At 36.1% G+C, this 25,779-nt stretch overlaps 1 protein-coding gene across 5 annotated transcripts in view; it reads left to right on the plus strand.

The window, feature by feature from the left end:
• The window catches only part of CADM2 (cell adhesion molecule 2), a 1,278,284-nt gene that overhangs the window by 984,453 nt on the left and 268,052 nt on the right, over positions 1-25,779 (plus strand). For all 5 annotated transcript variants that reach the window (XM_061432079.1, XM_061432159.1, XM_061431815.1 and 2 more), the window contains one exon: positions 7,204-7,353. In XM_061432079.1, the coding sequence (XP_061288063.1) occupies positions 7,204-7,353 (150 nt within the window). The remainder of the gene's footprint in view (positions 1-7,203; positions 7,354-25,779) is intronic.

Consider the following 25,779-nt stretch of genomic DNA (forward strand, 5'->3'; position numbering starts at 1 on the left):
TAAAGACCTAACAGAAGCAGAAGAGACCAAGAAGAGATGAAAAGAATACACAGAATAACTCCACAAAAAAGGTCTTAATGACCCAGATAACCATGATGGTGTGGTCACTCACCTACAGCCAGACATCCTAGAGTGTGAAGTCAAGTGGGCCTTAGGAAGCAATGCTGCCAATAAAGCTAGGAGAGGTGATAGAATTCCGCCAAGTTATTTAAAATCCTAAAAGATGATGCTGTGAAAGTGCTGCACTCAATATGTCAGCAAATTTGGAAAACCCAGCAGTGGCCACAGGACTGGAAAAGGTCAATCTCCATCCATTTCCCATGAAGGACAGTAATAAAGAATGTTAGACTACTGGACAATTGCACTCACTTCCCATGCTAGTAAGGTTATGCTCAAAATCCTTCAAGTTAGAATTCAGCAGTACTTGAATTGAAAGCTTCCAGATGTGCAAACGGGATTCTAAAAAGGCGGAGGAACCAGAGATCAAATTGCCAACATCCGTTGGATCATAGATAAGGCAAGGGAATTCCAGAAAGACATCTATTTCTGTTTTACTGACTCTTCTAAAGCCTTTGACTGTGTGGATCACTACAAACTGTGGAAAACTCTTAAAGAAATGGTAGTATCAGACCACCTGGTACTGTCCTGAGAAACCTGTATGCAGGTTATGAAGAAACAATTAGAAACTTACATAGAACAAATGATTGGTTCAAAATCAGGAACAGAGAATGACGGGGGTGTATATCATCACCCTGTTTATTTAACTTATATGCAGACTGCATCATAAGAAATGTTGGGTTGGATTCTTCACAAGCTGGAATCAAGATTCCCAGGAGAAATAACAACACTAAATAAACAGATGATATCATTCTAATGGCAGAAAGCAGAGAGGAACTAGAGAGCCTCTTGATGAGAATGGAAGAGGTGGGGGAAAAGCTGGCTTAAAAGTCAATATTAAAAAAAAAAACTAAGATCACAGCATCTGGTCCCATCACTTCATGGCAAATAAAAGAGGAAAAGGTGGAAGCAGTGACTATTTCTCTCCTTGGGTTCTAAAACAACTGTGGATGGTGACTGCAGGGAAACAGTGGAGACACAGACATAACAGATTTGTGGGACACAGTGGGGCAAGGTGAGGGAGGGACAGATTGAAAGGGTAACATTGAAACATAAACACTACCATATGCAGAATAGACAGTGGGAATTTACTGTATGACACAGAGTGGAAAGTCCCATGGACGGAGAAGCCTGGTGCAGGCTACAGTCCATGGGGTCGCAAAGAGTTGGACATGACTGAGCGGCTTCACTTTCACTTTTCACTTTCACAGGGAGCTGAAATCTGGTGCTCTGTGAAACCTACAGTGGTCGGATGGTGTGGGAAGTGGGAGGGAGTTTCAAGGAGGGGGGCAGTATACAGATACCTGTTGCCGATTCATCTTGATGTAGAGCAGAAACTAACAATATTATAAAGCAATTAAACTCCAATTAAAAATATAATAAGGAAAAACTAAAAACCAAGATATTATATATTTTTTTATAAGAGCTGCTGAGTCAGAATTAAGTTCACTTTATTTTCAAAGTAATTCTAAGGCTAAGCATGTTAGGCTTGAAAACTGAGGGCAAAAGTTTAATACCTGGCTGCTGTACTTTCTAGCCACACGACTATGGCACATTGTTGAATGACACTTTGCATCAGATCCCTGTCTTCAAGACTGAGATAATGACAAGGTTGGCATGGAGATTTAATATTTGATAATGGAAATGTACTTAGAATAGTGCGTACCATATTGTGAACGCTCAGTGAAGACTTGCTATATATTCCATATGTTTACTGCTGGCTTAGTGATGGTTGAGCAAAGAGATAACATGGGAAGGGCACAGAAAGCCACTAGACCATTCAGGTATGAGCTAAATCAAATCCCTTATGATTATACAGTGGAAGTGACAAAGAGATTCAAGGTATTATCTGATAGGAAGAGTCCTGAAGAACTATGGACAGAGGTTTGTGACATTTTACAGGAGGCAGTGATCAAGACCATCCCCAAGAAAAAGAAATGCAAAAAGCAAAATGGTCTGAGGAGGCCTTAGGAATAGCTGTGAAAAGAAGATAAGCGAAAGGTAAAGGAGAAAAGAAAAGATATACCCATTTCAATGTAGAGTTCCAAAGAATAGCAAGGAGAGATAAAAAAGTCTTCCTCAGTGATCAATGCAAAGAAAAAGAGGAAAACAATAGAATGAGAAAGACTAGCGATCTCTTCAAGAAAATTAGAGATACGAAGGGAACACTTCATGCAAAGACAGGCTCAATAAAGGACAAAAATGGTATGGATCTAACAGAAGCAGAAGATAAGAAGAGGTGGCAAGAATACACAGAAGAACTGTACAAAAAAGATCTTCTCAACCCAGATAATCATGGTGTAATCACTCACCTAGAGCCAGACATCCTGGAATGTGAAGTCAAGTGGGCCTTAGGAAGCATCACCATGAACAAAGCTAGTGGAGGTAATGGAATTCCAATTGAACTATTTCAAATCCTAAAAGATGCTGCTGTAAAAGTGCTGCACTCAATATTCCAGCAAAGTTGGAAAACTTAGCAGTGGCCATGGGACTGGAAAAGGCCAGTTTCATTCCAATCCCAAAGAAAGGCAATACCAAAGAATTCTCAAACTACTGCACAATTGCACACATCTCACAGGCTAGCAAAGTGATGCTCAAAATTTGCAAAGCCAGGCTTCAACAGTATGTGAACCATGAACTTCCAGATGTTCAAGCTGGATTTAGAAAGGGCAGAAGAACCAGAGATCAAATTGCCAGCATGAGTTGGATTATCAAAAAACCAAGAGAGTCCCAGAAAAACATCTGCTTTATTGACTATGCCAAAGCCTTTGACTGTGTGGAACACAACAAACTGTGGAAAATTCTTCAAGAGATGGGAATACAAGACCACCTGACCTGCCTCTTGAGAAATTTGTATGCAGGTCAAGAAGCAACAGTTAGAACTGGACATGGAACAACAGACTGGTTCCAAATAGGAAAAGGAGTACGTCAAGGCTGTATATTGTCACTCTGATTATATAACTTGTATGCAGAGTACATCATGAGAAATGCTGGGCTAGATGAAGTACAAGCCAGAATCAAGATTGCCAGGAGAAATATAAATAACCTCAGATATGCAGAGGACACCACCCTTATGGCAGAAAGCGAAGAAGAACTAAAGAGCCTCTTGATGAAAGTGAAAGAGAAGAGTCAAAAAGTTGGCTTAAAACTCAACATTCAGAAAACTAAGATCATGGCATCCGGTCCCTTCACTTCATGGCAAATAGTTGGGAAAACAGTGGAAACAGTAGCTGACTTTATATTTTTGGGCTCCAAAATCCCTGCAGATGATAACTGCAGTCATGAAATTAAAAGATGCTTGCTCCTTGGAAGAAAAGCTATGACCAATCTAGACAGCTTATTAAAAACCAGAGACATTACTTTGCCAACAAAGGTCCATCTAGTCAAGACTATGGTTTTTCCAGTAGTCATGTATGAATTTGAGAGTTGGACTATAAAGAAAGCTGAGCACTGAAGAATTGATGCTTTTGAACTGTGGTGTTGGAGAAGACTCATGAGAGTCCCTTAGACTGCAAGGAGATCTAACCAGACCATCCTAAAGCAAATCAGTCCTGAATATTCATTGGAAAGACTGATGCTAAAGCTGAAACTCCAAAGCTTTACCTATCTGATGCAGAGAACTGACTCATTTGAAAAGACCCAGATGCTGGGAAAGATTGAAGGTGTGAGGAGAGGGGGACAGCAGAGGATGAGATGGTTGGATGGCATCACTGACTCAATGGACATGAGTTTGAGTAAACTCCAGGAGATGGGATGAGATGGTTGGATGGCATCACTGAGTCAATGGACATGAGTTTGAGTAAACTCCAGGAGATGGTGATGATTGGGGAGGACTGGAGTGCTGCAGTCCATGGGGTCGTAAAGAGTTGGACACGATTGAGAGACTGAACTGAACTGAACTGAACTAAACCATCTCATCCTCTGTCACCCCTTTCCTCTCCTGTCCTCAATCTTTTCAAGAATCAGGGTTTTTTCCATGAGTTCACTCTTCACATCAGGTGGCCAAAGTATTTTGAAAAATACATTGAGGATGAATCCTTAGGCTGGTAACACATTAATTTTTCCAATTTGGAAAATTAGTAACATCTTTAGAAAGGCTCTCTGAGACTGAATTAAGTGACAACTTTTGAACTTTAAGGAAGGAGGGGGTTAAAAGAGAAAAGTAGCAGCAAACTTGATGCTGACTCCAGGTTATAAACAGAAATAAAAGGCAGTATAAATCTTTGAGAAGTTTGGCTGCCTACCACATTGGTTTTTGAATTGATTTTGGAAACCACATATCCTAAGGGTATTTAGGATTAGTAAATTCTCAACATGAGTTTGCTCTTTGGGGAGAAACTAAATTATTTAACTTTAGGGATTTAAGATGCAAGATTCCAGGGAACTGAAGTCATAGTACTTTAAAGTCTGAACCCACATGAGGAGAAGATGGAGAGGAGCCATCCTGATGGCGTACTTGGAAGGATAAGGTATAGATGTGCTAGAGTCTGTATAGTCCCTGTCATGTAGAACAGCCTGAAAAATATTAGTTTATTTCTTCTGCGGGTATATAAGGAAATACTGAAATACTTATCAAATAATAATTTCTAAATAAGATAGGATATTGAAAGGAAATTAACAATGGCATCCTCCCTTATTTGATCTGAAGATGTAGTTCAGCTAGGTATGAATTCAAGGTTTTTTGCTAAAAGAATACTCTTTTCTTTTTTTTTTCATTGTTATCTAATTCACATTTAAACAAATAGTGATATGACCCAGCAGCCTTTGTGGAAAAATAAGAATAAAATGTTGAACTTTCAGAACAAACCCCAAATGGTTCATTGACTCCATTTCACCATATGGAAAAAAATCACTTAACCTCCCAGTGTCAGTTTACCCATCTGTGAAATGAGAAGGATAATATTTTCTTATGGGGATGTTTTGAAAATTATTTTGCAAATGTAGTGGATGAAATTGTTGCAAGCATCACTGCTCTTTTTCCACGTCTTTGAAGAAGCAGACAGTATTATTTATGTACCGGTTGATAGTCAAATCGTCATCTGGGATGAACTATGTATATTTATTAACAGTTGTGTGCTTTTTATTACTTAAAGGATCTCCTCCCCTAGACTGCTCAGTTTATGCATTATGTCAATAGCTGGGCACCTGAGCAAAGTATCTTAAAAACAATTTGAACTTCATATTTATGAACTGCTAATATGATATCTTTGGTAATTACTCCTTCCTTCTGTTTTAGCTCATGTTTTCTCTGATGCAGTTTTTCACCTCACCTCACTTCACAAGATTGATAGTTCTTCATGTTTCCCTGCTAGAGGTCACCTCTGAGCTGAAGGCAAAACACATCCCATTCTGGCTCCTGTTGACTTTCAAGTCAACTATCAAAGAATTTATTCCAGACATTGCCTAACCTCATTTTAAAAACTCCACCCTAAAGATTACAGGGAGATATCCTGGGGAGTTGCCATAGTGACTCAAAGAGGTTGGCATTGAGGAGACAAAGCTACTGATAGCAGATTTTTATACTTGATAGGCTTAATTATATAATGTGGTCACGAACTTCTGTGCTTGTGTCATTTAGGTCTGGAAAGAAATTTTCCCCTTCAGGCTCTTCTCTCTCTTACAGTGCCAATCAACAGGCTTCTTGGTAATAAGAATCTTTATGCCAGTAGCTCCAGTATAACCTCAAAGGGTGCTTGTAGTAATGACAGAACCATTACAAAACTAAAGAAGAAAAGGAAAATATATTTCCTGGGTGCTATTAAGTTATCATAATATTCTTGCATATGTAAATTATCCTTGACTTAATGAACTACCCTGCTCACATAATAGTATTTTAACCTGGCTTTAGACAGTCATTTTTTACTCATGTTGTTAATTGTTTCCAGACTTGGCAGAGTTCACCTCCAGATCATCTTGCTGAAGTGAAATTTATATATTATGTTTCTATGTGCATGAATTTTAACTATTAGAAGTGCTTTTACTAAGAAATGTTGTTACGTGAATTAATAAATAATAAATTAGTATAACACTTAAGAAGATAGAAAACTTGAATACATTCTAATAATATCCAAATTGCCAATGATCATTTATAGATATTTTTTCCTTGATTGCAAAAGGGATATATATTCATTGGAAAAAAAAATCAGAAAACTACAGAAAGAAACAAAAAAGAATATTATCTCTATCTCCTGGGCTAGAATAATCACTTTAAGATTTTGATGGATATTTTATAAGATGAACACCTGTTTTCTCCAACACATTTTGTGTTTCTAAAAACAGCTAAGTCTGCAAGAAACCCTGGTGTAAGAGGATTCTTCTTTTTTTAACTTTTTCTATCAGAAGTTGAATCTAACATTCTAATATCCATATTTTATACACTTTACTCAGAATTATAAAAGCTACAAGGGAAGTATTTAATGTATTTCTTCTGCTACTTTAAAGAGTTATATTCATCCAGAATTATTATCTTCAAAAATAGCCAGGTCTAGCAATAGCACCCCACTCCAGTACTCTTGCCTGGAAAATCCCATGGACAGAGGAGCATGGTAGGCTGCAGTCCAAGGGGTCGCTAGGAGTCAGACACGACTGAGCGACTTCACTTTCACTTTTCACTTTCATGCATTGGAGAAAGGAAATGGGAACCCACTCCAGTGTTCTTGCCTGGAGAATCCCAGGGATGGAGGAGCCTGGTGGGCTGCTGTCTATAGGGTCGCACAGAGTCGGACATGACTGAAGTGACTTAGCAGCAGCAGCAGCAGCAGCACCATATAATTAATGCAAGGCCAAGGGAAATTAATGATAATCACGTTACTATTTAAATATACATCTTTATGTGTGCCTAGGGGGAGAAGAAGGTTTTCTGGAGCGTGTGAAGGAATGTAAAGAAGTCCTAATAGTATATCACACTGTTGTCCTCTATTTAAAGGTTTTCAATTATCTTGCCTTTTTCCTAATGTATAGTTTTGCTGTTGTTGTTTGGTTGGTTTAAATTTTACTTGGAGTGAGAAGTTAAGTTCATGTAACTCTTGGAAAGTTAATCATTTTATAAGTTTCATTTAATCAACCTTTTCTTTAATCCCTTTTTAGGCAGCCAAGGGCAATTTCCACTCACACAGAATGTAACGGTTGTTGAAGGCGGAACTGCAATTTTGACCTGCAGGGTTGATCAAAATGATAACACCTCCCTCCAGTGGTCAAATCCAGCTCAACAGACTCTGTACTTTGATGACAAGAAAGGTGAATACATTTTCTTTTAAATGTTTTAATCATATTCTAAAATATCCTAATTATAATGAATTTATTTTTCTGAGATGATTCAAATTATTCCTTTTGATTACCAAACTGCTGATGCTTGTATTTAAACATGTTAAATATTAAATACTTTAGTTTGCAAGTCATAAACACTAAAGATAACCTATGTCAACTTTTTAATAAAATAAACAGTTCTAATTCTGTTTCAAAAATAGTTTTATATCTTCTCCTAACAATTATTTTCTCTCCAGATACCACATGCTTTTGTTCTCTTTTAGATGTTTTTTGTATAGATTGAATATTTTTTTCCTCACTCCTGGCAATAGGATGTGTTCTTTTTATTAACTTTAATTAAAATATTTAGAAAATACTATGTAACTTTGGCAAGTTTTTTTTTATTTTATTCTCATGAATTGAGTTTAAAGCTAAGAATTGTAAAAATGGTATTATTCAATAATAAGGTTAAGTCACTCCATGTTTCTAAAATAAACTGAAATTAAGAAGCTGTATTTACACACTGAGTTGGACTTAACTGGGCTTTCTAATTGGGTGATAGATTTTGATTAAGTGTTTTTAGAGAACTAAATCACATTACATTTTATAATTCTAGCAAACAACTAAAAGCATATACTTAATGTTTAAGCAGTTGTCCACTGTTATAAGCACTGGGAGAAAATTAGTTCAGGAACTGTAATGAAAATATGGATCTATTGCTTTAGATAAATATAAATATTTATATCCAAATATTCAACATCACCTTAATATCTTTATTCCTTATGTATGTATGTAGATAATAGTGAAATAATTTGAAATAGGATCCAATAATTGAAGTGTAGTCAAATTAGTTCAGTAAATGTGTCCATTTCACCTAAAATATAAATTCACTATATTTTGTGCATTTCTATACTTTCCCTCTTTGATGTACTTTAAATTTAAAATCAAATACTCTATTTTAACCTTTAGTATATGAAGGATTGGTTAAAAATCTAAGTAATTCAACAAATATATTTTGAGAATTTCTTTGTACAAGGCATGAGAATTAGAGAACAGACATAAAATCCCTGCCCATAGAGGATATACAGTCCAGTGTGGAAGCCAGACAATTAAACAAGCACATGAACAAAATATATTTTAGAGTACATTGACAGGAGACAATTGTTCTCTTTCTCTCTCTCTCTCTAGATAGCTGGTTAGCTAAAATAGATAATACATACATCTACAGAGGGAGAGGGAGAGAATGAGATTAATATTTAGAAATTGGCACAAGTGATTGTTGAAGCTGGCCAGTCTGAAATCTGCATGGTAGGACAGTAGACTGGAGACTCAGGGAAGAGTTACATTGCAGCTCAAGTCTGAAGGCAGTCTAGAGGAAAATCTCTTCTTCAGGGAACCTCAGTTGGTTTTTTTTTTTTTGTTTTTATTTTACTCTGAAGGCCTTATACTGATTGAATGAGGCCCACCTGCATTTTGCAGAGTGATGTGCTTTACTCAAAGTCTACTGATTGCAATGTAATCTCATCTAAAAATACCTTCACAGCAATAACTGGACTGGTATTTGACCAAACATCTGGATATTGTGGCCTAATGAGTTGACACATAAACTTAACTTTGAGAAAGGGTTAGGAATACTAGCATTTCTGTAGAACTTTAATATTTATAAAGGGTTTCTATTTTGCTGTCTGAAAGACAGAACAGTTATCATTAAGGGCTATTTTCACAGAGATGTGGAAGGGAGGGGTTAAAGTTCTCACAGCTATGTGAGATTTAAAGACAGTATCATGACAAATATTGTGACTTAAATATTGACTAGACTTAAAGCCAATAATGTGATGCCATCTTCATGTTTTGTTTTGAGTGTTTGATGTGTAATCATTCGTGTTTAACAGAGACTTCCAGTCATAGAGTTTGTTCTTTTTTTTTTTTTTAGTATTTAGGGATATCTTTAAATGTCTGGAAATGGATTTTTAAACATCTATATGCTAAACAGTTAATATAGCAATAATAATATAAATTGAATCCTTATTACTATTATTGATTACTTAATTATTCTGATTAAGATGTTTTTATTACATTGTGAAAAATTTTAATCCTGCTTTATGAGACTGTAAAGTGACTTTTTTTCACAACTTGAGAAATAGCTAAGGAATATCTAATTTGATATTTTTAAGCCTTTTAAAAAATATGTCATTCAAGGATTAAGTTAATTTTATGGATTAATTAACTGTTTCAAAAAAATTATGTATAATCCACATAATTTAGTTTATACTTCAGCTATATTCAATGGAAATAAAAGCTGTATAAATAGAAAATAAAACTTAAAGTTCTCTTTTGATTTCATTTTTTCTAGCAAAAATATATTTAAGTTTTATCATACTAATATTATGTAAGCTTTATGGTTTGATCATAAATTCCTAGTGCTTTGTGGATGAACAAGGCACATCTATATATACATGAAAAGAAAGTTCTAGTGTTTATTTCAGTTCTTCATGGTGGTGTTTAAAGGAATTTTTTGTTGTTTTAAATCAAGTGATCTATGTTGCTTTCCAGAATGAAGCTCTATTAGTTAAAAATTCAAATACATAAGTCACCAGACATATACAAGCATTTAGCAGCTTCTTTGTGCTCATGGCAGTGATTGATTACAAGTATTTGTAAACAAATATTTCAGACATATGTGCCCAAATATAAAAAGACTCTAGTTTTAATGAAACCTCTCATTCGCCCAATGATATAACACAAAAGAAAATGTTTGGGAGACAAGATACTGTTAGGGATGCTCATGGAACGATTAAACATATAGTACACTATTTAATTTATCAACTTGATTATATGTACATATTTTAACTGGATTTTCCTGGTGGCTCAATGGTAAAGAATCCACCTGCCAGTGCAGAAGATATAGGTTGGTGCCTGGGTCAGAAAAATTCTGTGGAGAAGGAAATGGCAACCCACCCCAGTATTCTTGCCTGGGAAATCTCATGGACAGAAAGGCCTAGTGGATTATAGTCCACGGGGTCACACAGGAATCAGACACAACTTAATGACTAAATAGCAACAATAACATATTTAAACTAGTATAAAAATATATTAATTTAAGAATATTGCTTTTTTACACCCCTGCATTTAATGAAATAATCTTGTTAGCAGTACTTTTGAAAAAGTATAAGATACTGTCAATGAGAAATAAGTTTCAATCAACTGTATTTTTTTAACACCAGGACAGTTTTTTTGTTGTGCATTCATCCTGCAGAATTATAATAATGATTTCCATTATGTAACAACTTATTGTACTGCTTTTTAAGATCTTTGAGAATCATGTGTACAGTGACATCTACAATTGTGAGGTCAAATCCTCAGGCGCAAAACCAAAATCTATATGAAATGTCATTGCTTCCTCTTTTAGTAATTCTATAAAATATTCTCTATAGATTGTCTAAAATAAGCATTGATTCAGAGTATTTCAAGTTAATGCAACTTTCCTGTGGAAAAAGGAGAGCAACTTGTAATACAGATTTACAAAGACTTTGTTTCCAGGAAGCTCCTTTTTTTCTGAAGGACAGTCCTGGTGATAAAAACCCATCATGGTATATCTGGGATATTTAGCAATATTCCTATATCTTTACACTGCTACAAAATACACCCGATCATATGAATTGTTGAAGCATTCTTATTTTTCTTTTATATTTGCTTAATGAATTAGATTTATGCTGAAAAAAGCCTCTGTGTGTGCATTTGTGTGTGTGTATATGTGTGTACTATAATAGGTTTCTATTTATGTTGTTAGACTTTTTCTATTTCCATTGTGGGTTTACCATCAGTTGCAACAGAATAGCAGAAAGTATTGAATAAAGCAACCTTTCACGAATGACAAACTAACATGCCTGTTCCTTCACAAGTCCTTGATTTGGTTCCTTGTAATATTGTAGTGGAAGGGATCCTTGATAGTGATGTCCCTCAAGTGCAAGGGTTTGAAAATAAAAGTGTTTTTTGAAGATTTCGTATCACAATTTCCACATACTGTCTTTTTGTCTGCAGACAAATGTGCTAAATTTTGCCAGTCTAAATGTAGAAGTTAAGCATTGGTTAGCGTGACTAGAGCAACCCATATGTCTTGTGCAGGTTACAACTGCTCAGGAGAACAATAGAGAAAATGAAAGCGTCTGTGTCACTGATTGCACCAGCTTCTACAGGTGGCTGTCACTGTTAATGGCTTTATCCATAGTTCTGTTCTTATTTTTGTCTCATATTTTGTTGCCAGTTGTTCTCAGGAGCTTTCCAAACAGTCTTTCAGGCATATGCAGTATCACAGAGTTTTAATTGTGTCTCAAATGATTATAAAATACAGCTGAGGTTGAGAAGCGTTGGGTTTAGTAACTCAGTTCTCACCAGAGTTCTGTATCCCTGAGCTTTAATTTCTGTACTGACATGGAGTAATGAGAAGGACGGAGGAAAGGGACAGAGGGAGGGAAAGAGGAAGGAGGAAGTGGGCGAGTTAGTCAGAGCAACAACACATGTGCTTCTCATTGATATTGCTGTTGCCACTATAAGAACCAAAAGGCATGATGAGTAGCCTTTCCTGCTACACAGGTCTCTGACTCTTCTGGCTGTGGGGTTTGAACAAGGATCTCAAGACAGTGATCCGTTGGTTCAATTAAAACTAGAAAACCCTTCCTTGTTTACTTGGAATTATTAGCTAAAGAAAAGCATGCTGTGAGTGGGCAATTGATGATCTGCTAAAGGAGAATTAAGCTGAACTCCTTTTCTTAGTTTTTCTCAGGGTGGTTGAATGTGAATATTCAGGACTTTCTTCACAAGGGAGATAAATGTCTGGGGGGTAATTGGCTAAGTGAAGCTAATATTACAATATATCTTATTCAGGTAAAATAAAGAGGGCAGTGATCTGAGGCTTTTGCTACTTTGAGAACATTTATTATGTGATATGTAAATATTCTATTTATAACTGGAGAAATTGAGTCAAACATTCAAGGAAAATTTGTCTACAGACATTCTGCTAATGACTGGCAGTGAAGGAATTTGAATCCAGGTGAAGTCTATGTTAGTTTTAACTAGAATGCCCCAGAGAACAAAGGTATCCCAGCACCAGGTCACTTTAAGTATAACCCAAGTGGCTTCTGCCATTGATCTTAGCAGCTGCCTTTTAGTTAAGAACAGCAGTTACTCCCAACTGTTGCAGATGTACATACAGTAAGACCGAGAGATGCAGTATAGTCAACACTGCCCAATAGGACTTTCTGCAATGATGGCAGTGTTCTATATCTGTACAGAACAATTCTGTAGCCAGTGTCATGTGTGGATACTTGTCAATTTTAAAATAATTAAAATTTTGTTTTTTTTAGTCACATTAGCTGTATTTCAAGTACTGAAAAACCATGTGTATTTACTATTTTGGAAAGCACAGCTCTAGACAATGATTCACTCTTTAGATGCCAAAATAGGCCTTGCCCATGTCCAGCCTTGGCTGCAGAATATGCATTTTTCAACTGAGAAAACCACAAGTCATCATAAAAACAAATCAAATATTAAGTAAATGAAATTTTGCTGTTTAAATTGCACAGATTTAATGGGGACATTAAAAGAAAAGAGATGGGAATATAGACCACCTGAACCTGCCTCTTGAGAAATCTGTATGCAGGTCAGGAAGCAACAGTTAGAACTGGACATGGAACAACAGACTGGTTCCAAATAGGGGAAGTCGTACGTCAAGGCTGTATATTGTCATCCTGCTTATTTAACCTATATGCAGAGTACATCATGAGAAATGCTGGATAAAGCACAAGCTGGAATCAAGATTCCTGGGAGAAATATCAATAACCTCAGATATGCAGATGAAAACGCCCTTATGGCAGAAAGTGAAGAAGAACTAAAGTGTTGAAAGAGGAGAGTGAAAAAGTTGGCTTAAAACTCAACATTCAGAAAACTAAGATCATGGCATCCAGTCCCACCACTTCATGGCAAATAGATGGGGAAACAGTGTAAACAGTGGCTGACTTTATTTTTTGGGGCTCCAAAATCCCTGCAGATGGTGATTGCATGCATGAAATTAAGACTCTTACTCCTTGGAAGGAAAGTTATTACCAACCTAGATAGCATATTAAAAAGTGGAGACATTACTTTGTCAACAAAGGTCCATCTAGTCAAGGCTATGGTTTTACCAGGGGTCATGTATGGATGTGAGAGTTGGGCTATAAACAGGGCTGAGCACCAAAGAATTGATGCTTTTGAACTGTGGTGTTGGAGAAGACTCTTGAGAGTCTCTTGGACTGCAAGGTGATCCAACCAGTCCATCCTAAAGGAAATCGATCCTGGGTGTTCTTTGGAAGGACTGATGTTAAAGCTGAAACTCCAGTGGTTTGGTCACCTGATGCAAAGAGCTGACTCATTTGAAAAGATCCTGATGCTGGGAAAGACTGAAGGCAGGAAAAGAAGGGGACAACAGAGGATGAGATGGTTGGATGGCATCACCGACTCAATGGACATGAGTTTGAGTAAACTCCAGGAGTTGGTGACAGACAGGGAAGCCTGGCGTGCTGCGGTTCATGGGGTCGCAAACAGTCAGACACGACTGAGTGACTGAACTGAACTGAATGGGGCATTGTAGCAAAGGAGACAGGAATCAGATTTGACTTCTAATTCTGCTTCTGACACCAACCAGCAGAGAAATAAGAGGGGTTTATCAGCACCGCCACCAAATTAGATGTATTGGTCTTTGGATCAGAACTGCATCTTTAATATTTTCTCCATCTACTTTGTTTGCACCTGAAAACCAGAAATCATTAACCTATGAAGTAGATATTTAGTTACAATTACATTTCATGTCTGCATAGTTTTTATATGAAGTTTTTTTTTTTTTTTCTGTAGCACTTAAAGCCTGCACATTTAAATAAAAATAAAAATCAAGAGGAAAAATTATAGGTTCTTAGGGATCAGAGGGACTTAGATCAAATGTTGTCACATATTCTGTCCCTCATCTGTTTCTTTTTACACGAAGTTTACTGTTCTGTTATAAACAGTATGTAAGCATTTGGAATAGAGTGGGTATAGGGAGATAGAGGGTCCTTCCCTGGTAGCTTAGCTGGTCAAGAATTCACCTGCAATGCAGGAGACCCCAGTTTGATTCCTGGGTTGGGAAGATACCCTGGAGAAGGGATACTCTACCCACTGCAGTGTTCTTGGGCTTCCCTGGTGGCTCAGATGGTAGAGAATCCACCTGCAATGGGGGAGAACTGGGTTCAATCCCTGAGCTTGGAAGATCCCCTGGAGGAGGGCATGGCAACCCACTCCATATTCTTGCTTGGAGAATCCCCATGGACCAAGGTACCTCGTGGGCTACATGCAAAGAGTCAGAAACAACTGAGCAACTAAGCATAGCACAGGGAGATAGGGAGAGTAGGGAGCTGAGTTCACTGAAACTTTACATTAATACTCTGTGATATTTGGCAATAGAAATAAAAAAAAAATCAATTAGATCATTGTGTCTGTTTCTCTGCAGGTGTGGAAAAAAAAAACAATTGAAGTAGTACAATCAGATCACTTAATGTTTAGGAAAGAACACTTCAATTCCATTTTATTATTGACAGGAAATACTTTGTACAAACACCCCCAGGAGTATATGCATTTAACAGACATATCTCTGTGTGCTTGTATGTGTTTTTATATAAAAATGTAAAATGCATACCTGTTTGTGATATTTCTTTTTACAGTAGTTTTGCTTTTGTGAATTATACTTCAATGATTCTCAAAAATATCTTGAAAGAAATTTTATTCCTGAATGAGTGAAAATAGATTTTATTAAGGGTATAGCCAAAAAATATGCTGGTGTTAATTTTCTAATTATTCTGCTGATAATTTTACATTAATACTGGGGATGATGGGAGAGGAGTAACATGAATAAGATATCCTAGAACAAGCAGTAATAAAGAGAATAAAAATGAGATGAACCTAAAATAATGATACAAGTTCTCCTGGCTCCATGCCAACCAGTGCCATCTGAGTGTCTTTCCCCACAACTAGTTTCAATCAATATGACAGCCTTGAAAACAGCAAATATTAAACTCTGTAAATCAGATATTTAAGTGGTCAATTTTACCCTTCCTTTTGCTTTCTTAAATAAAATCAAATATGATGTATAAGTTACAATAAAGACATGAAATCAGTGATGACAACTTACAGTTGCACAAGGCAATTTTTAAATAACTTCAGCGTAATTAACTTTTCTCCTTGGATCTACAATGACCTATATAGTCAATATTCCCATTTTGTATATGAAGAAACTGAGGTTTACAGATTTGAATGACTCTAGTAGTAAGCACGAAGAAGGCAATGGCACCCCACTCCAGTACTCTTGCCTGGAAAATTCCATAGACAGAGGAGCCTGGTGGGCTGCAGTCCATGGGATCGCTAAGAGTCGGACACGACTGAGCGACTTCACTTTCACTTTTCACTTTCATGCATTGGAGGAGGAAATGGCAACCCACTCCAGTGTCCTTGCCTGGAGAATCCCAGGGACCGGGGAGCCTGGTGGGCTGCCGTCTATGGGGTCGCACAGAGTCGGACACGACTGAAGTGACTTAGTAGCAGCAGCAGCAGCAGCAGTAGTAAGCAACAAAATGATGATAAGACATGAACTTTTTTAAGTGAAGCTTAATTCACTTCATGATATATCATACTATGAGGACTTCATTTTATTGCTTTTTGAATTTTATCGTTTTTTACTTTTCTTATGAAATTATCACTTCTTTTAGGTCTTTACTCCAAAGTCATCATCTCAATGATAGATCTGAACACATCATTCTCATAGTTAATAATTTTATTTGTATTAGCAGATGTGCTAGCAAATGCATCCACATTAAATTAGTAGGAATCCAGTTCCCACTAGGAAATAAATGATACACTTGAGTTAATGAAGTATGGAACACACTGTTTACAGATGTGCAGCCATAATTAAGGAAACTCATCAAGATGATACACCACCCAGGAACCAGTAACAGTGGGAAACCGTCCTACCCTTGGGTTTGAAAGGGTGACAGAGAGAACTAAAGCTAAGTTTTGGAAAGAAGGCTTCTGGTTAGAAGCTGAGACTGTTTAGGAAGGAGCGATGTGTGGAAATACGTAAATTGACTTCTCTTTCCTCCTACCCTTTGATCTGACTTCCACAGGCTGAGCCCAGTTGGAAAACACAGGTCAAGGGATCCTAGGTAGTTTAGTCTCCCAGAGCAAAGAGCAGAGTAAGTAATGGATCTGAAATGATAAGCAGAAAGTAGCCAGCACAATTTACCAAATATAAATAGATATTTCTCCCTCTCCAATTTTCAGTAAAGATAATTTCCATCAAAAACATGTGCCACTCTATGTTCACAAATACTTTCCATTGAATTGCTTCATTTTGAGAGAAATAAGTTGCAACAGTGCAGTACCCTCACAAAACACATTTTTTCAATGCTATATTCCTCAGATTTAACATATATGTTAAAGTGTATGCTATGAGATTTTTTAAAGAAATAACTTGCTTTCACTTAATCTACTAATAATAAAGCCATCACTATAAATTCTCACTAAGCATAAGCAAAATTTCAATTGTATATTATATGATTACTATCTTCATCTCTCTATACTCAAGTCTCAACATTGTTAAGAAAAACATAAAAATAATCATGTGCATTATCAGTTCAGTTCAGTCACTCATTCATGTCCAACCCTTTGCGAACCCGTGAACCACAACACTCCAGGCCTCCCTGTCCATCACCAACTCCCGGAGTTTACCCAAATTCATGTCCATCAAGTTGGTGATGCCATCCAACCATCTCATCCTCTGTCATTCCCTTCTCCTCCTGCCCTCAATTTTTCCCAGCATCAGGGCCTTTTCAAATGAGTCAGCTCTTTGCATCAGGTGGCCAAAGTATTGGAGTTTCAGCTTCAACATCAATCCTTCCAATGAACACCCAGGACTGATATCCTTTAGGATGGACTAGTTGGATCTCCTTGCAACTATACACTATAAATTGTATTCATGTTGTGATATCTGTATCAAGATTTTTGACATTCAAAGCCACAAGTATGTATCTGAAAGTGTTCAGCAAATTTTAATTTGAGCATTTTATGATTCAGCATAATTTTCATACTTATTATTACATTTTAGATAAATTAGGTTCCACTAATATTACTAATTTTTATAATACTTTTGTTTTTGACCACTCTTCGCAGCTTGTGGAATCTTAATTCCCAGGCCAGGGATTAAATCCATGCCCTCAGTAGTGAAAGCATAGAGTCCTAACCACTGGACAGTCAGGGAATTCCCTGTAATGATTTTATTTTAAAATAAATAAAAATTTACTGCAAATAAATCAAGTGCCTCTGTGAAAATAACTAAATTCCTAAATTAAGTCCTTTTAGTTTTTGCACATTACTGTTCACTAACTTTTTTTTAGCAAAACCTCATAAAAACGGAACTATGTGCTACCTTTTTCTGTATTTTCCAAGTCTCCTGTAAATGTGTTACCATAGTTTCATAATTTAAAAAATATTAATTAAAAAAAACTCATAAAGAGAAATGTTATTTCTACAACACTGAACTATTTTATTCCACTTTCTGATGATTAACTTGTATATTTACTTAATCTTTCATTCAGCAAATATTTGCTGACTATCTACTGTGTGATAGGCACTGTATTAGGTGGTTTGTAGTTATTGTAGCTCATTGATTTTTGAGGAGTCTATTCTACATTGAACAGAGCTACTCGAAAGATACCTTGACCTGATTAAAATTTGATATCCTTTCTCTACTAATCATGTATGCTTCTGGGAACATATATATATATATATATATATATATATATATATAATCCTGGTAAGACATACAGAGTCAGCACATAGTCAGCAACCATCTGGGGAATGCCACTTTTTATGTCATGATAGTAGAAGTTGGATGATGCCTAGAGCTAGACTGGGTGGATAGCCATCACCATTGTGCCATGAATTTCCATCTCCCAAAACACTTTATAAAATGTAAACAATGACCAACCACTTTCTTGGTAATTGCCTTGATGTCTTTTGTGATATTTTAGATCCTCAGTTTTGGGAATCAATAGTCATTAAAGAAAGAAGACTGTTAGGTAAATGTTCTTAATGGGTAAATATCTAAGCATGTGCCGTGCTGTGTGCTTAGTCACTCAGTTGTGTCTGACTCATTGTAATCCCATGGATCACCCACCAAGCTTATATTTAAAAAAGACTTCCAAGTCACAATTTCAGTTCTATTCTGTGAATATTAGTAAAATAGTGCTGTGTCCCAGGAATTATGCTGGGCACTAGGACTACTAAAATAAATAAAACATGGATTTTGCCCTTAAGGAGCAAGTTGTTATATATCATCTATACATTGGAATGGTGGAGTATATAGAGGAAAAGTAAGGGCTTCTGTGGTGATTCAGATGGTAAAGAATCCACCCGCAATGCAGGAAACCTGGCTTCAATCCCTGGGTTGGGAAGATTTCCTGGAGGAAGGCATAGCAACCCACTCATATTTTTGCCTGAAGAATCCCCGTGGACAGAGATGCCTGGCAGGCTACAGTCCATGGGGTTGCAAAGAGTCACACAACTGAGAGACTAAGCACAGCACACCAAAACAAGCTGTCATATATCATCTATATATTGGAACAGTGGAGTATATAGAGGAAAAGTACTAGGTAAAGCATTTTAGAGATAGACAAATGTAATTCTACTTGTTGCATAATAAGCCTCATTGTAGAGGATACAAGACACCCAAATAACTGGTAAAAATACCATATATGAACCTAGGAAAAAGATGTGACTTGAAAATACATATGATTAAAAACATACTTTTTTGATAAAATTATTTTTTAAAGAAACAACTGTAAATAAACTAGAAATACTATGTGCTATTTGTCTAATTTAGGAGGTAACAATGTGCTGTGCTTGGACCTGATTTCCTTGTGATATATTGATATGGTCTCTATGTTAAATAGCTTTTTTATGAGGATTAGCACAGAGAGTATGGAGAACTTAAGATATTTGTAAGTTTCAAAATAGCATTAGTGTTATAGCTCTTTAGTAAGTATAAGAAAATCTGAACAGGATCAAAAATAATGTCTGTAATGTATATGTTTAATTTTATTTATGACTACATAATTTTTATTCATACCAATATAATTCTATTTTAAATAAAATGTAGTGTTTAAAGCTTAACTATTTAAAATTTTAGTGCATTTTTTCGTTTTGTATTTTTTTTAATATTTTACATCAGACTTTGAAAGAGTCATACCATTCTATGATGGATCTACATTGCTGAAATAGTGTTTTAATTGAGGCTGCTCTGTTCTTGTTTTAAGTTCCTAGGAGAGAGAAATTAATTGGTTTAGCTTATCCTATATTCTTCTACTGTGCTTTAAGGTATAACCAGGGGTGTGTGGCCAGTGAGCCCAGGAATCACAATAATTTATATCACTCAATGACATTCAATGACAGGCCCATTCAATAATAGGCCTACTCAATAGGTTCAATATATAGAATCTATGCAGAATTCGTCTTTGTAGCATATTTATGTGAAAATAATTGCAGCTTGAAGTTGAGAATTAATTAAAAAAAAAAAACACGAATTTCAACATTATTACTTGGATTTTCCTAGTAAGTGCAGTCTCTTTTTAATCCCAAGGAGCTTTTTTTTATAAGTAATTTGGAAATGTTGGTCTAAGTACCAAAAAGTAGAAATAAGAACACACAGTATTTCATTAATGATGGAAAAGTGAAAGAGTTAGTCACTCAGTCCTATTCAACTCTTTGCAACTCCATGGACTGTAGCCCACCAGGCTCCTCTGTCCATGGAATTCTCCAGGAAGAATACTGAAGTGGGTAGCCATTCCCTTCTCCAGGAGATCTTCTTAATCCAGGAATCAAACCTGGGTTTCCTGTATTGATAGTAATGCTAATTAAAATACTATTAAATTATGAATTTGTTGTGGTTAAAAAGTTACTGAGTATGATCTTTTCAATTTATTCACTTGGTTTTCTTCAACTATTTTAGTTATTTCCTATATTTATAAATACTAATATTTCTCCTGCTCCATGACTCCTCAGGTAACATTTTTCTGCTATTCAAACAAAATAATGCAATTTAGAAATACTTTTTTCCTGAATAAATATTTTTAATATATTGTTTGCATTGTGTGAGTATTAAGAGTTATAAATTAGAGTACTCTACTTTCCTTAATTTATAATTTTTTAGTCCCAGCAGTCTCTTGTAAGCAATCCTTGGAAACAGCAGTAGATGAACATTTTGCAGCTCTGTGAAATGTAGGAGGCAGTGTTATTTTAGTACTGGGGTGTGGGTGATTGTAAGAATTAAGTCTTCTGGTTTTACAACTATTTATATTGAGGCTAGTAGGTGGACTCAAGTAAAAGTGGAAAATGGGGGTGGGGAATGCTGACTGATTGGTGTGCACATTCTACAGTACTCACTTTTACACTTTAGAAAGAATGGTTGTAATTTAGAAAGAATGATAGTAGTATGAATATAGATGTTATATATTGTGCTTGGATTTCAAAACTTTCTTATATGTACAGCCCACCTTGTCTTTTAATGCTGAAAATTGCACGGTATGAGATTGAATGGGCTATTTTCTAAATCATGAATTATTATAAAAAATATCTTTTAGGAACCAGAACTGTGTTCTCCTATGGAGATGATAATAGATTATTAGTCACGTATTTCTTTGTAACTTAAAATCTTACCTCACAAACATTTGCAAACATTATAGATGGGTTGGATGCTTGAGGTCTACATGCCTGGTAGTCAGCCACATTTGGATTCTAGTTTCATTATGGATTTGTATGTGATCTTGAAACAACCTTGAGAAAATACATAAACCAATCTTGGTTCCAGCTCGTAGGTCTCTTGAGGCCAATGAGTTGTGAGGGGCCACCTGCTTCTATGTCCAGTTGTAATGGCAGAAACTCTTTTCAGAGGTTTTCTTTGTGTGTATTTGTGTGTGGTTTGAGATGTTTGAAAATCGATACTGCAACATCGAACAAAATAAAAAGCCAAACAAAAGTCTGCCAAATGTCATAAGCACTTTCTAACAGGAAATTGAGATCTTAAACACTACTTTCAGACTGAGAGTGACTGTGAATGGGTAAATACCCGAAGCAGGCCTTTTAGTTACTGAGACATACAGCAGAGACTCTGTATTTAAATGGTAATATTTAGCTTCCCCATTTCCTAGGTGCTGTAACTATGGGGAAGGTGAAATGCAAAAAGGTTTCTAATATGGAAGCTGTGTCATTATCCTCAGGGCTTTGGGGAAAAGAATACAAGTAATGATGAGAGAATGTAGGATAAAAAGAGCTCTCTCCCTGCCCTTCTTGGCTCACTTCTGTTATTTTTTCAGTTGATTTACAATGTTATATTAGTTTCGGATGTACAACATAGTGATTCAGTATTTTTATAGATTATCCTTCATTTAAAGTTATAAAATATTGGCTGCTTTCCCTGTACTGTGCAATATATCCTGGTAGCTTACTTATTTACATATATATATATATATATATTTTCTCCATACCTTCTCAAAAACTTTTTATTTAATATATGATTATAGTCAATTAACAATGAAGTAATAGTTTCAGGTGGACAGCAAAGGGACTCAGCCATACATATACATGTATCCATTCTCCCACAAACTCCCATCCCATTCAGGCTGCCACATAACATCAAGCAGAGTTCCCTATGTAGCTTATTTACCTTACACATAATAGTTTGTGTCTCTGCCTCACTTCTTTTTATGTTGAGTGTGAGCTCTCATGGTGTGAGATTTTTATAAAGATCTGAAAAGGCTATTTCACGTGCAGAGCTGCCACTGAGTCCACGTGACCAAGAGTAGCATGGAGCTAGCATGAAAACCAATTCTTGTGCCCCAGCACTGGCTGCTACTTGAACTGATGTCTTTGCCTCCTTTTGTATACTGATTGGTTTTCTAGCAAATAAAAATGCACATTTCTATTTTGTTTATTACCTCCTTACTTGTTCTAATAGTGGTTTGAACTTCTTTGGGGGGTTCTCATTATAGTAGCCTGTGTTGTCTACAAATAACTGCTTCTGACTTTTCAGTAGCTACAGCTCTACTTTTGTTTCCTGCCTTAGCATATCAGATATAGTATGCATCCTTTTAAAATTAGGGAAATAAGAGAAAAAAAATATCAGTACTTTATGTACAACTGTGGGAAGGGAGGCTTTGAGTAAGAAAGGTAAAAGAAGAATGAAAATGATTTTTGCAGCCAAGGTGTAATATGATGATGACCTGAAACAAAAAGAGAGCTAAGGTAATAGAGAGAAAGAATATATTTGAAAGGTATTCAAGCAAGGAATTGACTAGGCTTGGTCAACCAAAAATTAATTTCTAGTCTTTCAAACCAGGAGCAAAGGAGTCTAATTTTGAGTAGTCACATGATTGATTATATTACTAATCTACCACCATCTATTTATGTCAGAGGAGGTGTGACAGAGAAAATTAATTTTAATTCTCAGTTTCTAAGGGATACTAAGATCGTCAATTCAAAATAAATTAATAGACATCCATTTAATATGTCTTTACAATTTGACCCTATAGGCACCTTAAGTGTAATTAAGATTCATCCATTTATTCAATAACACATACTGAGCTACTTTTTGCCAGAAGTTGTTCTAGGCTTTTTGAATATAGTAGAGAACAAAACGGGCAAAACTCTGCCCTTGTGTAACTTACATTCAAGTGGGAGAAAAATGACAATAAGTAAAAGAAGTAAGTACATATGTAGTTTGTCCAAGGGTGATGTATTCTACATTTTATTCTAAAGAATAAAATTTAAGAAAAGGGAGCAATGAAGTGCCATTTTAAATAAGGTATGAGGGAATGCCTCATTAAGGAAGTGACATCGGAGTAAACACCCAAGACAGAGTAAAGATCTAGACGTGCCAACACTTCTGGGGACAGAGAGTAATGCAGAGGAGCATCTAGAATGGGTGTTCTCTGGATATATTTGAAGAAGATCTCAGCCAGAGTGTGCAGATCAGAGTGAACATGTAGAATAGAAGAAATGAGGGCAGAAAGATAAGGATATAGGAAGTGTGAGCAAGTGAGGGCATTGAAGGATGGCTTTATCTCTGATTAAAATGAGAAACCATTGAAGGTTGTTGAACAGAGCTAGAAGGTATGAGGTGAGCATACGAACATTTTAATAGTATCACTCTAGCTATTATGGGGAATATAGACTATGGCGATAAGGGATGGGATGAGAAGCAGAGAGACCAGTTAGGAAACTATTGCAAATAAACCAGGTAAAAGATAAAGTTGATTTAAACTGAAGAGATAAAAATGAATATGATGAGAATAAGCGGAATTCTCTGTGTACTTTTAAAGTATTTTGACTAGCGAGTGGCCAGAATGTGGGGTAGAAGAGTGAAAGAGAATTCACCTATGACTTCAAGGGTTTTGATTTGAACACATGGGATAATTTGAAAAGGAGATGGGCAGGATTGCAAGGAATAGGGGTAATGACTATATTGAGATAGGTTCTGATTTGGCCCTGTTACATTTGAGCTTATTACACATACAAGAGTAGTTATATAGTAAGCAGTTGGGCATATGAGTTTAGAGTCCAGTGACTGATTCAAGTTGAAGATCTTAAACACTGAATATGTATATGTCATCAGAATGGATGGTTTACCAAGAGAGTCTAGGCAAGAGTAGTCCAAGAAATGAACACGGGAATCCGCCACTAACAACAGGTTAAGGAGGTGAGACAAAAAAAAGCATTTGAATCATTAATTTAAATATATATGTATATGTATATTTTAAGTTTACAAAAAAACTTTCCCTATATTATGGCATTTGGCCTATGGAATGATTCTGAAAAGCACGTAGTGATAGGACAGAAATTTGATTAACATTTAATGGTTGCAAACATTCCAACTTTCATTTACTTCCTTTCATGATTATTTACATTATATACATGCCCAGAAAATAAAATGATGCTATTGTGGTTCTCTGCATATGTCTTGTTTCCATGTTTCTTCACACTTACAAGTGTCTTAGGTGAGGTTCTTTATCCTAAGTGTGCCCTTCCCTGTTTTATTCACCCTCAAAATCTTGTACTGTATAGCCAGGAAAGAAAGCTTTGTCCTGTTTCCCGGGGAGACAGACATCAGTGACGCTGATAGAGAAATGGCATCTACCAGAAGACCCTGGACATCCTCGAATGCTTCTAAGAACACCTGCAATTTATTATGGGATTGAACCATCTACTTCTTACTCTCTGGTTAGCTTAAGTTTCCTCTTATCACTGAAAAAAAAAAAAAAAAAAACAGTGAGAACAAGAACAACCATAGCAAAGCAAAACATTCCCTCAATACGAATCTTCCCTCAGCCTAATCCAGTTTTCCTATAGGAAGTAGAAAGAAGGGGAGCTGTTTATTTTTGTTGCATATGGAAGGAGTTAGAATATGCTTCCTGAAACTGTCAGAGCAAGGTTTCAGGTGCAGAGCTGGACCACAAGAAATGAACCTCTGATTTATCAGAAATAAACATTTATCATAAACTGAGGGGCTGCTTGCTATTGCCCAAACTAATAGTGGATTTTTTGTTTGTTTTTCCTTCTATTAGTAGAATGTAGCACATATCACTATGCATACGTGCATTGGTTGCTCAGTTGCTCAGTCGTGTCCAACTCTTTGCAACCCATGGACTGTAGCCTGCCAAGCTCCTCTGTCTATGGCGGTCTCCAGGCAAAAATACTGGAGTGGGTTTGCCATGCCTTCCTCCAGGGGATCTTCCTAGGGACCCAGGGATCAAACCTGTGTCTCTTGCATTGGCAGGCAAGTTCTTTACCACTGTGCCACCTTGGAAGTCCCATGCATCACTGTACCATAACTTAAAATTATCTTTGGAATAACCATAAAATGTATATTAAAACAATAAAATCTATAGCTTTTTTTTTAAAAAAAAAGAAATGAACCTCTGTCCTGGAGCCCCATCAGTACTTCTGAGTCCTCTGTGGTGAGGGCCTTTTATTTTCCCTAAATCAAGCACAAGTCATACTTTTGTAAAGCACAGTAAAAATAGCTTATTATAAAGTAAAAAAGTAAAGCATACAAAATGAAAGTTCTGACTTTTTATTGTTATGTCTTATAAACATGGCATACAAAAAGAGAACAGAATTACAAAGTTGTATGTATGCGTTGAGTAATGGGGTATTAGGGCAGAGAATTATTATAATGTTTTAAATTTCCTTTGTAACTCTGTAATCAGTGCAAAACAAAAAGTAATAAAATAAACAGTAATTGTCCATGTTATCAACCTGTATGCACACTTTGATTGAACATCATATATATCAAGTATTTATTTTACT

Source organism: Bos javanicus, chromosome 1 (assembly GCF_032452875.1).
Source record: "Bos javanicus breed banteng chromosome 1, ARS-OSU_banteng_1.0, whole genome shotgun sequence".
Lineage (NCBI taxonomy): Eukaryota > Metazoa > Chordata > Mammalia > Artiodactyla > Bovidae > Bos > Bos javanicus.